Source organism: Anopheles moucheti, chromosome 2, assembly GCF_943734755.1.
Source record: "Anopheles moucheti chromosome 2, idAnoMoucSN_F20_07, whole genome shotgun sequence".
NCBI classification, from domain to species: Eukaryota; Metazoa; Arthropoda; class Insecta; order Diptera; family Culicidae; genus Anopheles; species Anopheles moucheti.
Window position 1 is genome coordinate 60943073 of NC_069140.1, and position 15554 is coordinate 60958626.

The 15554-nt window shown below is 38.9% G+C and overlaps 1 protein-coding gene across 1 annotated transcript; it reads right to left on the reverse strand.

The window, feature by feature from the left end:
- Window positions 1-12075: 12075 nt before the first annotated feature.
- LOC128310671 (uncharacterized) lies at window positions 12076-14741 on the reverse strand. The gene is made up of 4 exons (XM_053047369.1): window positions 14181-14741; window positions 13911-14109; window positions 13743-13843; window positions 12076-12811 (listed from the first exon to the last, which is right to left on the reverse strand). Exons 1-4 carry the CDS (start codon window positions 14739-14741, stop codon window positions 12452-12454), a joined length of 1221 nt encoding a protein of 406 aa, XP_052903329.1. The 3' UTR covers window positions 12076-12451.
- Between the last annotated feature and the right edge of the window lie 813 nt (window positions 14742-15554).

Below are 15554 nucleotides of genomic sequence, written 5' to 3' on the forward strand. Positions count from 1 at the left end.
CTCAAGGCTCTCGCGGAAAGAGACGCAAAAAATCGGGCAGAGCTCAAGACCTTGAAAGAAGGCAAGATGAACCTTGGAGAAGGAAGTTCCACTAGGGAACAAACTCTACAGGAAATGGTATCACAATTGTTAGTGAGCCAGCAAAGGCAAATGAAAGAATTCATTACGCTAATGACGAACAACCGTGGTGAATCCACCCAAATAGGGATCTTGGTCAAAAGACAAGCCCTAATGCAGTTGCCCAGATTCGATGGCAACACGAGTCAATGGACAAACTTTAAAAAGACGTTTGAAGACACTACCCGAGAAGGGGAGTTTTCTAATATAGAAAACTTAAATCGTCTAAAGCAAGTTTTACACGGAACAGCCTACAAGACTGTTCAACAATTGATGATGGAGGCGGTAAACGTCCCGGAGATAATAAAACGTTTAGACGAAACTTTCGGGAGACCTGATATGGTTTATTTGGAGTTGTTGAATGATCTCCAAAAGTTACGAAAGGAATCAAAAAACGTGATCTCGGATATGGCTAACGCACTCGAAAACATCGTGACGAACGTAAAACTTATGGGGAGACCGACGTATTTGAACGATCACAGGCTAGTGATGGATTTAACGGCTAAGTTACCGCATCACATTCAAGTGAAAAGAGCGGAACATATGGCGGCCGCATCATCATCATTAGATGTTCAAAATCTAGAGGAATTATGTCGATGGCTCAAACCCTATGCCAAAACGTCGGAAATGATGAACACGATCGCAGTTCATACACAGAAGGGAAACAGTCTTTTCCATGATCAAAAATCAACTGCTAAGGCTGAACTACAGCCTACAAAAAAGGAAACAAATTCCTACAAGTGGTCAAACGGGGTAATGAAATGCTTAATATGCAATAAACCTCATGCTACGATCACATGCTATGCATTGATCAGGGAAGTACCTTCTGAGCGAATAAAAATTGCTCGAAACAAACGTTTGTGTCAAGGTTGTTTAAAAACAAACAATCATTCGATAAACGATTGCAGGTCCGCACAAACTTGCGGAATAAATGGATGCGAAAGTAAGCACCATAAGATGCTTCATGTAAAGGTTACACCTCCCATAGTTGAAAAAGAAGGTGTAAATAGCCATTATGAACAAAATGCATCATCAACACATTACCAGGTATTACCGGTAACATTAATAAACGAAGATAAAAAGATAGATACATATGCTTTCCTAGATCCCGGATCGTCCTTAACACTTTTGGAAGCCAAAGTCGCAAAGAAACTTGAGCTTACAGGGAAAGAAATACCTCTTCAATTACTTTGGACACAAGGTAAAATGGCCGACCACGTCAAAAGTCAAAGCGTGGAAGTAAGAATCAAGGGTGCCACAAAAAAGGGATTTGTACTAAAAGACGTAAGGACAATTAACAATCTTAAGTTGCCAATTCAATCTTTGAATTACGACAAATTGTGCGATGAATATCCTTACCTGAAGGACTTACCCATAAATGCCTATAATAACGTTCAACCGACAATCATAATTGGCATTAAACACAATCACCTTTTAATGGGAATATCCCATAGATATGGAAAATTAGGTGATCCGATCGCAATGAAAACAAGATTGGGGTGGTTGATTTATGGCAAGGCAGCCCATGATCAAGGAATTAATCATTCCATGATAATAAAAGAAGACGAAGGAAGTCTCCGTCCAATAAGGCCAAATTATTTATCAAGAGAGAATTCTGGTGCAAAACCAGTCACTCAGCTTCCCGAATCAAAGGACAAGGCACGAAACAATGATGAATCAGTTGAAAACTTCCCGAAAACACGGAAGAATGCTATCAAAGGAAAGATTAATAAATGCTGCATAAGGGAAAACGTTGATGCACCGCCCAAGAAAAGGGCAAAACGGAAGAAGACAATACCTTGCACGCGGTATTCGAAACAGCTTCAGACAAGCACGACAAATGTTGATGCAACAATACACAAAGATGAGTACGTACCAGGGAAGCGTACGAACAAAGCAAGGTTCAAACCAAATATATGGAATGCGCTATTAATCATACTTCTTCTATTTGCAGCTCAAGCCTTTGGAAAAACCATTAATGGGTTAATCGCATACGATTGTGCGAATGATAACATCAACATAACGAGTTACTCATTGATGAAAGTAGCATCTTGCATACCTCAAACAGAAAACATAACTACAATCGAGACAAAAATTCAGGTATTACAACGTAGTCCGAAAACATTAACACATGTGCGCCAGTGTAAAGTAATTATTAAACGCTCGATAAAACACTGCGGGGCTTGGTCTCACACCTCTGAATATGAACATGGTTTCGCGTATATAGTAAAGGAATTTACTCCGAATGAATGTAGGCACGCTCAAGTGGTAGGCGAAATTTTACTCTCTGATAAGATAAGATTAGGGAATTACGTCGCAATCACACCACCAGAGGGCAGGCATTGATCATCGGCAGCGTCACGGGCTCATCGTGCGAGGGAGGTGTCTACTCAACACCATCTTATACGTGGACGAAGGCGCTGGTATACTACGAGTACGAGATCAGCATGTACGACTACGTGACGACAGCGAACATCGAGGAAGACCAAGTGACACTTCGAAGTGGTATCGTGTGCCCGTACAGTGTTGGTTGGTGTTTGGACACGGAATACGGCTATCTCACCTGGGATTTAGATCACCAAAAGCTCTGTGAAAGGACCGACTTCGAGATCATCTACGAAGGCACGGTCAATAAAACGTTTAACAGCAACAAGGGCGATCGCATAAACGCCGTGTACACCTTGATCACACACGAACAGATGTTTTCAATAAGAGCGCGTGATGTAAAACAGATCTGCGGTTTCGACAGTTTCGATACAGATCACCCGAGGATCTTTATCCTTGAGTCAAACGGTTATCAATCGCCGTTTAAGCGCAAGGCGGTAAATGGGAGAAACCTGGATCTCTTTACCTATTTCAACTCCAAGATAACGTTGGTTGAAAGTTACCTCGGGCAGAAACTAAATGATGTGTACACCGCGGTAATGACAGAAATATGCAAGGTCGATAAGGCACTGATGGAAACAAAACTAACGTTAGCCCGTATCAATCCAACCGAATTTGTCTCCAATTTGATACGACGACCGGGGCACACAGCAGTAGTCGCCGCAGAAGTGCTGTACATCCTTGAATGCAAGCCAGTTTTCGTCACCTATGAGAGGAAAGATGAATGCTATCAAGAGGTACCGGTACAGTATAACAATCGGTCGATGTTCATGGCACCGGTTACAAGAATGCTGCAACTACGTGGTACCCAAATTGACTGCACTCCACTGCTGCCTGCTAAATTCAATATCGGTGGTAGATGGTATACGACGGATCAAAGACTACGGGAAACAACGCCACCGCAAGAGTTAACGACGGACGTCGTGACAAGCTGGTCATACACTCCCTTGCCAAGTCTAATGGAAAGTGGCGTGTATGATTACGAGAATCTGCAGCGAATGAAGGATATGGTGTACGAACAGAGTGACAAACGAATCGCTTCATCAGTCGTACACAAGATGATATCCGGCCAGCATCCCAATCTACAAGGCTTCTCTTTCGAGCCGCTCGTCTCCGAAAACATCATTCATGACGCCTTTCATAAGTATTGGTCGAAACTACTATCATGGTCAACATGGCTGGGCAACGTAACGTCTACAGCGATCGGCATCTACATGTTAACGAGAGCTCTTAAATTCATCGTCGACACCATAATACACGGCAGAATTTTGTACGATATTTACGGCATCGGATGGCAGCTTTTGGCTTCGTTTTGGGACTCGCTGACAAATTTGCTGTCGCATCGCAACCACATGAAGAGGGGTCAGCATACACACGTCCCACCGACAACAGCTCCCGAGCTTGATCATCAGGACGTCGAAGTACGTTCACATCGTCTTCCAAACACCAAAACCAAGCAGTATCCCGACTTACGCGAAGAAATGGATAGTCTTCAGGTTCAGCGTAATGACTTCGGATCATAAGGTTCTACAAGCATCAGCCCATCCTTCAGATCAATAATGCCGGTGGTAAACGAGTAATTTAAGAAATCAAATGAGAGTGAAATAATTGAATGGATTAATAGTTATCGCGTTAATTTGTAAAACCTTTAGTTTTACCAGGGGAAGAATGTTGCGAACGCGAACAAAACTCATGAATGAGCATGCTAGAATCCGAAGGGGGTTAATCATAACAATTGAGAAAACCGCGAAATCAGTCGAAATGTTAAGAACGCGAACAGAACTCATGAATGAGCATGCTAGCACCCAAGGTGAGGGCGTAAATCATAACAGTTGACATAAACGCGAGCTCATAAGTAAACAACGTCCGGAGACCCGTTCGTAAGACGCATAAACAAATAGAGACCTCCCCGTTTGATATAGTAAACAATACGATCAACGATTCGGTTAAGAAATAATTATCGCAAATAAGCTGACACCATACGACCGCCAACGGGCAGGTATACCCTCACAATGCAAGATATGCTAAAGTAAGAACAATGATTTGATCTTTCAACATAAGATTGCTAACGTAAGGAGAATGATTCTATCGTTCATCTCGTTTTCACCTTCAAATCTCGAGACACATTGTTAGTATATAAGCAGGAGACATTGCCAATAAACTTCACTTGTATTTTAAACCCTAAACGGTGCTTTCAAGTCAATTCTACGGCCCTTTCAGTGAAAGTAAAGATCCACGTTAGAAACTCGCCCTGGGAATCCAGCTACAAAGCCTAACGTCTGATCCGAACTGATCTGAAAGGTGAACGAGACTTGCGCGAGAGTCTCAGGGTAGGCCAACCTTCGCGTGGTCAACCTACGGCGGCGGACCCAGCAGTCCGACTTTGTTCCCGAAGCAACAATATCCTATATTCAACCTGTGAGGAAACCGATAGGCATCTCAAAGGAGCATTTCTGATACACTATAGGAACTGTTCAATACGTTTCATGATTTTTAATTTCTCCAATAACGAAATAGCTAAGATCGAACAACCAGTATATACGATATCGACAGACCTTGGAGTACCAAGAACCGACGTCAACCCGCATGGTTCAAAGATCCTGGAAGAAACACGCCTTCAGAAACTAGAACTTGGGACACCTAGCGACAGCGCGTGCATCGGACGATGACACCATCGACACGTGTGTTGCCCGGTCAGCAGAACCAACCTAAATCGTGGGAATCGCAGTGCAAGCGATATCGACGATTCACCTCCATCGAAGCCAGCAGCAGAAAATACAGAAAGGCAGTTCTGAAGTAGCAGTCCGCTTGAACGGTCACGGAATTTAGGAATAAAGTTTTGATTATTTACCAAATAGTTTTTTTTTTAAACCCGGACCCAACGCGAGTTTGGTAATTTCAATGTCGTTGATTGTTCGTAGTGGATCTTCAATATTTACTTTACTTTCCATGATGCGTTGGAAAGCTAACCAATTTGCTGCACGTTAGTTTAGACGTTGGCTTTGGCTTGGGTTCCCGAACCTTCAATACGCATTAATACTAGGAAATGGTCAGATGACAGTGCCGTTACTGTTACAGGATCGTTTGTTTCCATGTTGGTCAAATATAAATCGAGGGTTGAGTAGCTTACGTTGCCGTGGTACGTTGGTTATGATGGATATGCTACTTTATAGTAGCCCGTCTGCAAGTCACCCCATAGCGTAGTGCCATTCTTATTGGCAATAGCATTGTCCCAATTGCGATGTCTTGCATTTAGGTCTCCAGCTACAATGAAGCGTCCCGGTGTTCGAGTGAGAATTATTTGAGAAGTGAGTGAAGATTCATTTTTTAGAAGTCGAACAGTACCGTCACTGTTCCTGGCCTGTCTTGGGCAGTGTACTGAGTGGAAACGGAAAGATCCATGGGATGTAGTGACCTCAACACCTACGGACTCTATTAAGCGGGTTCCTGGTAGTGGAAGTATGCGGTATTTTAGTGACCGGTGAACAGCGATCGCAACACCGCCTCTAGAATCTTCACGATCTAAACGAACAATCGAAGGATATACTGATTAGTTTGACTAAGTTGTCCACTGTTCGTTTGTTGTTTCACTTGTTGTTGTTTCTGTAGGTTCTACGGTTGCGAATGCTGTTGGCGCTGGCGCTGATTCTGCTGCACGATTTGATGTTGTTGAATGTACACCACTTGGTGTTGTGAAGTCTGCAGTTGTACCAACCTGCCAGGACAGCCTTCACACGAGCAGTTGTATTGGCTTGGGTTTTGAAGAGGCGTTAAATCAGGAGCTTTTGCAGTTTGCATCCAATGCATAGGATTTTCCCAAGCAGTTTTATTCGGCAGAGGGACGGGTACAAAGCGTTGCTTTGTAGGCAGGTTTGCGGACGCTTCCTGTTTGCGAATAAACTTGATTCGAGTTGGACAGTTCGCGTTATGCGGGCTATGGTTTCCTGAGCAGTTTACGCATTTGCGCTGCCCTTTCGGTTCAGCAGAGCATTGCGCTGTTCGATGCTTATCACCACATTTAGCACACCGAGCATGCATCGAACAGTTATTGGCACCATGTCCAAACAGCAGACAGTTTGAACACTGCTGTACCTCACTGCGCAGCGGTGTGTATTTTTCCCATTTTACAATGGTGTGGTTGAGGTATTTTAGCGATTGTACCTCTTCAAGTGTTTTGATACCTATTTTGAAAGCAACCACAAACACTTTGTTCGCGAGTTTCGTTGAATCTCCGAACTTAAGCTTGCGTACGAGCGCAGGTTGAAGGCCAGCTTGATTCAACAGTCTGTCAACAAGCTCTGCATTACCGAAACGAAGACCCTCGAGTACAACTTGGTTAGGTTTATCACCCGGAAAGTCGTGTGTTAAAAATTCACGGTTGAAGCTGCTCAATAATAATTCGATCGCTTCGTGATCTTTTCTAGTTTTGCAGATAATTCTGCAAAAAGTGTCCGCAGTGAAGCTGAAGGAGGTGTTAAACTCTCCTTTTTGAAACGAATTGCATAAATGGCTGTAATGCTCTTCTTTTATTCCCTGCACCATTATTGGCGGATTTTTTTCCTTACGAGAGACATTTGTCTCTGTGAGAGTGGATACTCCTGCATCATTATCGGCATCCTTTTTGCCTGACGCCGCTGTTACTTTGATTGTATTCGGTTCAGTTCGGTTCACTGTCCGCGAAACAACAGTGTTGGATCGTGTTTTAACACGTTTTTGCCTGTTCTCAGCATGCATCGTTTCAGTTGTTCTTCCTTGCCGCTTCCTTTTCTGAGCGGCGCGCTGCTCGGCTTGTGTACGTACGACTCGCCAAGAGGCCATCGTGACGTCACAAACACACTGTACCGTACAAATGTACTCACACACTGAAATATAAACTCTTCACCGCGATAAAAGAAACACGTCCGATCGCTCTGAACGCTGAAGAGAAACCTATGGATTATTGTTCACCTTCGTTCGATAGAACAAAAATCACACAATTAATGAAAGATCATTCTAACGGAATGCAAAATGCTATTTTTGCTCCAGAAAGCTTACTAAACTTAATTCAAGCGGATACAGAGGATACTTCAGTGATTCAAATCGTCATTTCGTTATTACACAAAATATTGTTGAAGACGTAACATCCGACTCAATCCAAGACAAAATTATTAAAAAAGAACACGAAAGAGCCTATAACCAAAGTCGAAAGACAAATTAAACGAGCATACTTTTTCCCGAACATGATGAAACGAATCAAGCAGCTTGTTAATTCCTGTGCCATTTTTACCCAACACAAATACGAACGAAAACCATACCAAAAGATGAGCATTATTACCTTTCATTAATATGTGCATTTTCAAAACACCTTCAAATTATCAAAATTAAATCCAGAAACATGACAACGCTCCTCCACAGTATAATAGAGCATTCAGGCCGCCAAGAAAAATTATTTGCGATCACGAAGCTGCTTTCAATAGTATTCAATTGCAAGAATTTCTAGCTACCTTTTAACCGTAATCAAATTCACCTCCTCATCAGAGTCGAATGGATAAGTCGAAAAAACTCAAACCCCCATAAAGCTTTGCAATACTAACAAACACAAATTTAACAATATCCCACAGCCAGAGATTGTGCAGATTGTGACTTCTTTATATAGTGATACAGTACATTCAGTCACCACATACACTCCGAATGAGAACATTTTTAATCTAGGATATACGAATCCTATAGAAAGGACTGAAAATGCAGACAAATTTTTTCAACAATTTGAAAGACAAGACAAAAACAAACACGTAACGAAAAATCCTCCGGTTATTACCGAAGGACAAGACATTTTCATAAAAAAAAACACGGGAAAAAAAATGCTCGCCTCACGTTTTTCAAAAACAAAATGGGTTGAAAATAAGTAAAAAAGAATAAAAATTGTACAAAGAATTGGCAAACGCAACGAAAATGAGTTAAATAATATGTGGTGTGAGCCACCCAAACAAAAAAAGATATAATTGAGCTTCATAAGAAACAAGAATAATTTAAAATACAATATTTTCTCAGCAACTAACATGGATCAAAAAACATATTTTAATTGCTGTCTTCAAGTTACATAAAATCACCTACTCGAAAGCACGGGATTTGCTAACCAGTAATCTAATTGATCAGCCAATCCTCATACCCATGTAAACTACATAGCATAGAAGCTATAGGGTCAGTTTGGAAATGGATCGCAGGAAGCCCGGATGCCCATGATTTGCAAATCATTTACGATGAATGATCTTATAGAAACTGAAAATAAAAAATGGAAAATAGAATTAAAACCCTCACCAACGAAGTGAAGCAGATAATCCAAGTTAAAAATGATGTACCACTTACCAAGTTTGACATGCTGACGACAATGATCAATATAGACACCATCAATAAGATACTAGAAGATATCAAAGAAGCGATATCGTTACCCAAAATATCTGTTACAAACAGCAAAATTCTGCTGCCAGGTGAACACGATATTATCATACGTCTTTTAGAAGAACAGGGAATAGAAACTCATATTCCCGTCGAAGCTTAAACCTACGTGACACCCAAAACAGCAGTCAGCCAAGAAAAACTGCTAAACATATTGAAACTGTGTCAGTTACAAAAAGACAAATCGAAAAAAGTATTTGCGATAAATCATAATAATTCCGTAATCAAACATCATCCAAGATATCTGGTACAACACAAAACAACCGAAAAAAGCTGTTTAGTAGTAAAAGGTGTATAGATTATGCCAGAAAAGGCTCGAAGCTTGAACTCTCTTCTTATGCTAGAGGGGACCCCGAGGAGTACCACAAGGGGCCCCTGGAAAATTTTGTTTTGGATTATGGTTTAATGCGATGAAAACGAAGTACCTGCTCACTTGATGCCGTGACCGTGATGGTCTAACTTACTCAGCAGTTAAATTCGGAGACGTTTTGCAGCATCGTGCCTCATATAAGCTCCACAAACTCTTACGATTTAGAAGACACCATCAGACACCAAACGCATTAATTATCGCACTCTGATATGTCCAATATCTTTGAGATAACGTAACTTTGTAAACGAATCTTTGGAGAATGAACCACACTTTTTGACTGCTGGACTAAAGTTGGTCGGTTTGGTGGAACAGAAATGGAACAGATAGCGGTTGGATTCGTTGCAGTGGCAGGATAACGTTGAATGAATGTGAAAACTAATGACAAATCAAAAAGATTCTCATCATCTACCTGTTTGGTAGGAAGCCATCAGTCGAAGATCCGAAACATCCGAGAGTGACATTAAAAGAGGTAGTAATACAACACGGGAAAGGGAATAACATGGTTTCACTAGTGAAATGCAATGAAATCAAATGTTTGACTGCCAAATTTACAAAATGAAACGCTGGAGGTTTTATTCAATGAAAATAATATGCAATATTGGGATTAAAATTGTTGCTCTTTATTAAGTGAATTCGAGTGTGCCATAGTAGCTAAATGCTGCAAGAATTTATCTACTCATCAACTTAGATTCTCGGTTGTGTTTTTACCAGAATTAACCGATTTTCCTTTGAGATTGATCCGTTGAGATTTACGTTTAGTTTTAGTTTGAGTTTTTTTGTATATTGACTTATGTTTCCAGTGCAGTTTCTTTTGGTTGATTTAGTTTCAAGGATCATGTGATGTCTTTTTTGAAATATGGGAAAAAGAATTCTCGCTATCGTTGCGGATTAATTTAAATTATTACACCTTAAATTGTGTCTCACATTCCAAATAGCTTGTTAAAAAAAGGTACAATTTAACTGATAAGGAATAGCTTAAAAGCTGTTACACATTAGTCACAATTTTAAATGAATGTTGTACAATATAGCAATTTTAACGTTTAACGGTTTTTCAGGTTATGAAGATGAAGGTTTTTAATGAAGCTCATTGATACAGTATAACGTATTATAGTAATACATATGTTGCATGCGTTTACTTGAACGTTTTACTGAATATTATGAGAGTTTTTGAAGGCACGCCGAATTGATAAAAGTTTCTTGTTAAAACAATTCGTGTGTGTGTGTGCGCAAAAATGATATAATAGTTACTATATCGCTGTTTAATTAGGAAGTAATAGTACCCTTTTTAATACAGGTAGAGTTAGTGAAACAAAATTGACTTTGTTCAAATAGATTATTTGTAACTGTTGCTTTGTCTCACTCATGCATTGGTATATTATGTATAATAATATTTCAATAAAGTAACACAGAGGGCATTAATCGACTATCTCAAACATAAAATAATGTACAATTTTAAAATAACTTGAATACATTCGTTTCCCTGGTCTGTAAATGGTGTTAACAAAAAACCGCAGATTTGATTAATAGTGGGATTATCATGTATCTTTAATATGGTATTGTCTGGTGTCAGGCCAATGTTTGTTATGGTAATTAAGCTACTTAAGATAGTGATTTTAATAACGATTTATTTGAAGCAATCCTCTCTACGAAATGCTTTATATGGAATAAAGACGATGGATATTGTGAGTGGTTTAAAAGTGTTAACTTTCACTAACTCATTGAGTTGATATATTGATTATATTGTGAGATGATATTTTAGATCATTTTATTATATTTTCAATTCATACACTGTCTATGCCATTGCATGGTTGATGCAAAATATGACAACAGTAGCAAACTACTGCAAAATAACAAACAACTGTTGTTGTGCTGTAGCATATTAATATCACACATTACTTCGCAGTTTTGGGGCAGCACGGTGGTGTATTGATAGCATCGCCGGTCTTCACATGACAGGACCGGTCCAAATCCTATCAAGACCAATCCCCCCGTACAAAGGACTGACTTTTCGGTTACCTTGGTAAAATAAGTCTAGTAAACCAGAAATGGCAGGCATATGCCCTAGTAGGTCCATTACGCCAAGAAGAAGAATTTAACAGTTTTACAGACAAATGTATTCTTCAAACGTTTGTTTCGAAATAACCGTAATAAATATTTATAGTTAATGTGATTTTAGAATAATCTTTACTAAATAAGATTGCTTTAATTTTGGGGAACCATCTTCAAAGGTGACATGTAATGATTGTGGTTTTGATGGTTTATATTTGTTCTTTTTCTAACAAAAGTAGCGCTTTCATCACATCTACACGTGTGTTGCTTATGGCTTATGTTGCATTACTGTTTGATTTATTGATACTGGTTTCACACAACAGAAAACTAATGATATCAAAGAATTTATTAATGAAGATCGCATTAGCTGCAACGCATGGCTAGTTTCAAATTTAGCTGTGTTCAGTTTAAAACCTTACTGAAAATGATTCCACACATAACGAAATCCAAATTTTGTAATTATGAAGGATTTTCTAACAGCACGCGCATGCCGTACATGCCTATGGGACATATTACGTGGTTTATTTTTATGAAATTGTCCTATACTAATACGCTAAGCGTTTGGTTATTTCATTAAGATTCATGGGATCAAATCTCTCTAATCAAGCAATGACCGATTATATAACTATCAGATCGTGTAGTACGTGTAATATGCCTAATAAGCAAATATAAGGCAGATAAGACCGAGTAGCTCGATACTATACCAAATAAAAGAACGAAATACATCCTGTTAGTATTGAATGTAACGTTCAAAGCAATGTAAATACGAGTGTCGCTATATCTATATAGAAGAGAAACACACTCTTCTTCATCTATTTATTTTCTTATCAAGATATCAGCTGACGGCCAGCCATCTGCAAGAATATAATTCATAATTGTAATTAAAAGTTATATCACCTATTGAATAAGTCAGGGTTACTGATCTGGCTCTCAATATTACGGTCCTTTAATAGGGAAAGTAGAAGATTGAAAATGTGTCTACTTTTATCTACAAACAGCCTTTATGTATATTGACGCGAAGAATTTTCAACTAGTGTTGACCATCGTCACTAGCCAAAGTACGGAGGAAGAAATTCGAAACGATGCCCTACTGCACTAGTCGATTTTGCTAGTTTTTATAATTATATTGTTTTCTTGCAGCATTGAGGTGGATTTTGCTGGCGACGATGAACGCGAAGATGGACGAGATGATGAGATTAGGTGTGGCGGTAGAGACGTAGAGGATCCTACTGCAGCCGCCGTAACAATTGATGATGAGTCCGTTGGCTTTCCGTTTTTGAACGTCGGATGATTTACAATTGAAGATGGTAACGGACTAAATAAAAATGTAACCAACTTGCATAGTAATGTGCACAGAATTGCCTCATGAAAAACAGCACAAATACGGTAGTTAGAACCTTCAAAGGGATCTTTCAGTGCTGGACATAGCATGTGGTTTAGGTTAACTTGTACTGGCTGGAATGAAAAATAAAACTTAGATGAGTATTTTGAAAAGTAGTGATAAATATTAAATAGAACATTAAATATTTAAGAAAATAACGTTTTATGTGAGTGTAAAATCAAGTGAATAAGTTATGTGTCATATTATTTGTCGCTTCAACTCGTATATATAATGAAAAGAAGCAAATGAAGCAAATGAAATGAAGGACACTTTCCTGGCACAATTTTGACACGCTCTTGAATGTGTTAAAATATTGTACATATATTTACATTGGGTACAGGTAACTTGTTACGCTTCATCGATTGAATCAAATCAAAACATTATTCATGCGTCTAAATGTATGAACAAGTAGAGTGCGATTAGTATTACTATTTAGCTAGACTAGTGGTAAGATTAGTGGTTACTATTTGGTGGAATTGCTGTGTATCGTCACTACCACAAGATTATTTTTGATTATGAGATAGTAGAAATGGAAGGAACATGAATTATTACGGCAAATAGTTTGAAGTCTATATACCTCTGTTTATATACCTTTCGTCCAGCCTTATGATCGCAAAAGAGCCCACAACTGGTGTAACACCATAAGGCATTTCCCGGAGAAATCAATCCACTTGCCACTCGGGAATAGTGCAACACACAAGACCAAATCTTTCTCTCACCAGGCAATTCTTCAAATCGCCTACTTCACGTCAACATAATTCATAGAGTATCGTGTCTAAAGGATAATGGACCAAGAGATTCACAAACCAACATTGCAATATACACAAACATGCTCTAGTATGAGTTGAAAAACTTAAAAACGTTAAAGAATAAAATGTTAAGTATAAAAGTGTTGTTTATCGCTTTTCTTTCGTGTTTGAAATGAATTGAATTAAGGGAATCGTGAAACGCGTAATACGTCGACAAATACGATACACATTCAATTTGGTACAATTAATTACTTACAGTTGCTACCACTTGAAGGACTCCAAAGTGATAGATTATTAAAGTAGCATAGCCTATAATATTCCAAGTAAAATCATTCAACGCTTCCATGTTATACACGCCTGCAAAGTAATATTACAAGTTAATTTGTAAGAATTCAAATGACAAAACGGTCGTAGTTTTTTTTACCTCCAGTTCTTAATAAAAATACAGGTATAATGCACATAAGCGCGTGTTGAATCCAGTAAATGGATGATTCTACGGGTAACTGTCGGCTATCGGTTTCCGGAAACATGAATGCTAACAGTGGTCCATTTAAAAAATTCATCTGTAGTCGAAAGAGCACCGTACTGCTCTTGGTCGGTTTATTACAAGCTAAAAGATATATCTAGAAAATGGTGTAAGATGGTTATTGGCATAAGTATGAGACCTTAAACGAGAGTCTTCATAATTACTTACCTGTATGATGGTAGTTATATGACACGGATTTAAAATGTAAATCACTGTTCTGGTAGCGAATTTAAAGCCTAGCTCAACTCCCAACGTAAGCGTCATAGTAACAAGCAGAAATTGTTTTCCCCAGCTGGGTACAAGGATGTCTCCAGGTATTACCATACCGCGACCAGATAGCGGTTGAACACATCGCTGACAATGAAATTCCTCTATCATTCCGCTGGCAATTGAAGCAGAGGAGAACGATCGCTCCCGATGGTGGGGCATCAGTAAATCTCGTGGTTCGGAATCAATCAGATTGCGCTGGTAGTGTAAGTGGTGAAGATTATGATTGCTGCTACTAAGTGATCTGTTTACACCAAGAGCAGAACCTGTCGCTCGATCCAGCTGTCGATACGTGATTGGTTTCAATCTGCTTATGGAACACTTGATTGCGATCAGGCATAACGGTATTATGACGATTGTTTCCATCAGCTTTCGACTAGGTGATAGATAATCTGCACATTCCAGTCCAGTATTTCGCGGAACTGAACCGTTAACACCATCGTATGCCCAACTGAACTGCATTATGTATAACTGTGAACAAATAAACTTGCTTTACATTTGCAGCCCCGGTATATGACATATGTTCATTACTTACCGTAAAGCGAATCTGTTCGTTTGCTATATTCTATGTCAATTGACTTTGCCACTCTGTCGTGCTGATGGTACTATGCAACTGAAAAGAAGAATGAAGGTGCAGGTAAAGTGCGTATTTTGTTACTACGTACGCGTGTGATGTCAACAGTTAGCAATATTAGATTAAATGTTTCTTCTAATGTGTATAGGTAAGCAAATTAAATTAACATCGATTTAGTTTAGCGCATTGAAGGGTACACGGGTGGGAGTCTAACACAGTCGATGAACAAACATTCAGTCACAACTGAAGTACAATTAAGGTTTACTATTGAAGATATTGAAACAAAGTGGAACTAAATGGAAACATCTTCGTTATGCTTGAGTATCTAGTATGCCTGCCTCGTGCAATGACTTATAAGATTTTTCGTTTATTTCTATTTCAATAACATATACTTGATTTTGGTATGATTCGAAACTCGACACATGACGTATCCGCTCGATCATCAAAGATTAGTTCAGTTAGCATTTATGATTTTTACTTAACAGTTTTTTTGCATTGTTTCAAGCATGCTCAAACTCATTGCATGCATAAAATTTAATCTTGATGCTTTATAATGCCTTAAATTTTGATTTGATTTGATTTATTCATTTATTTAATTTCCAGTATTACGGCTTTTGCTGCATTATTGTTTTATTTTGATGTAATATTTTTTTTTAATAATGAACAAAGCCTGAAATGTAATATAATATTAAAAATGAAAA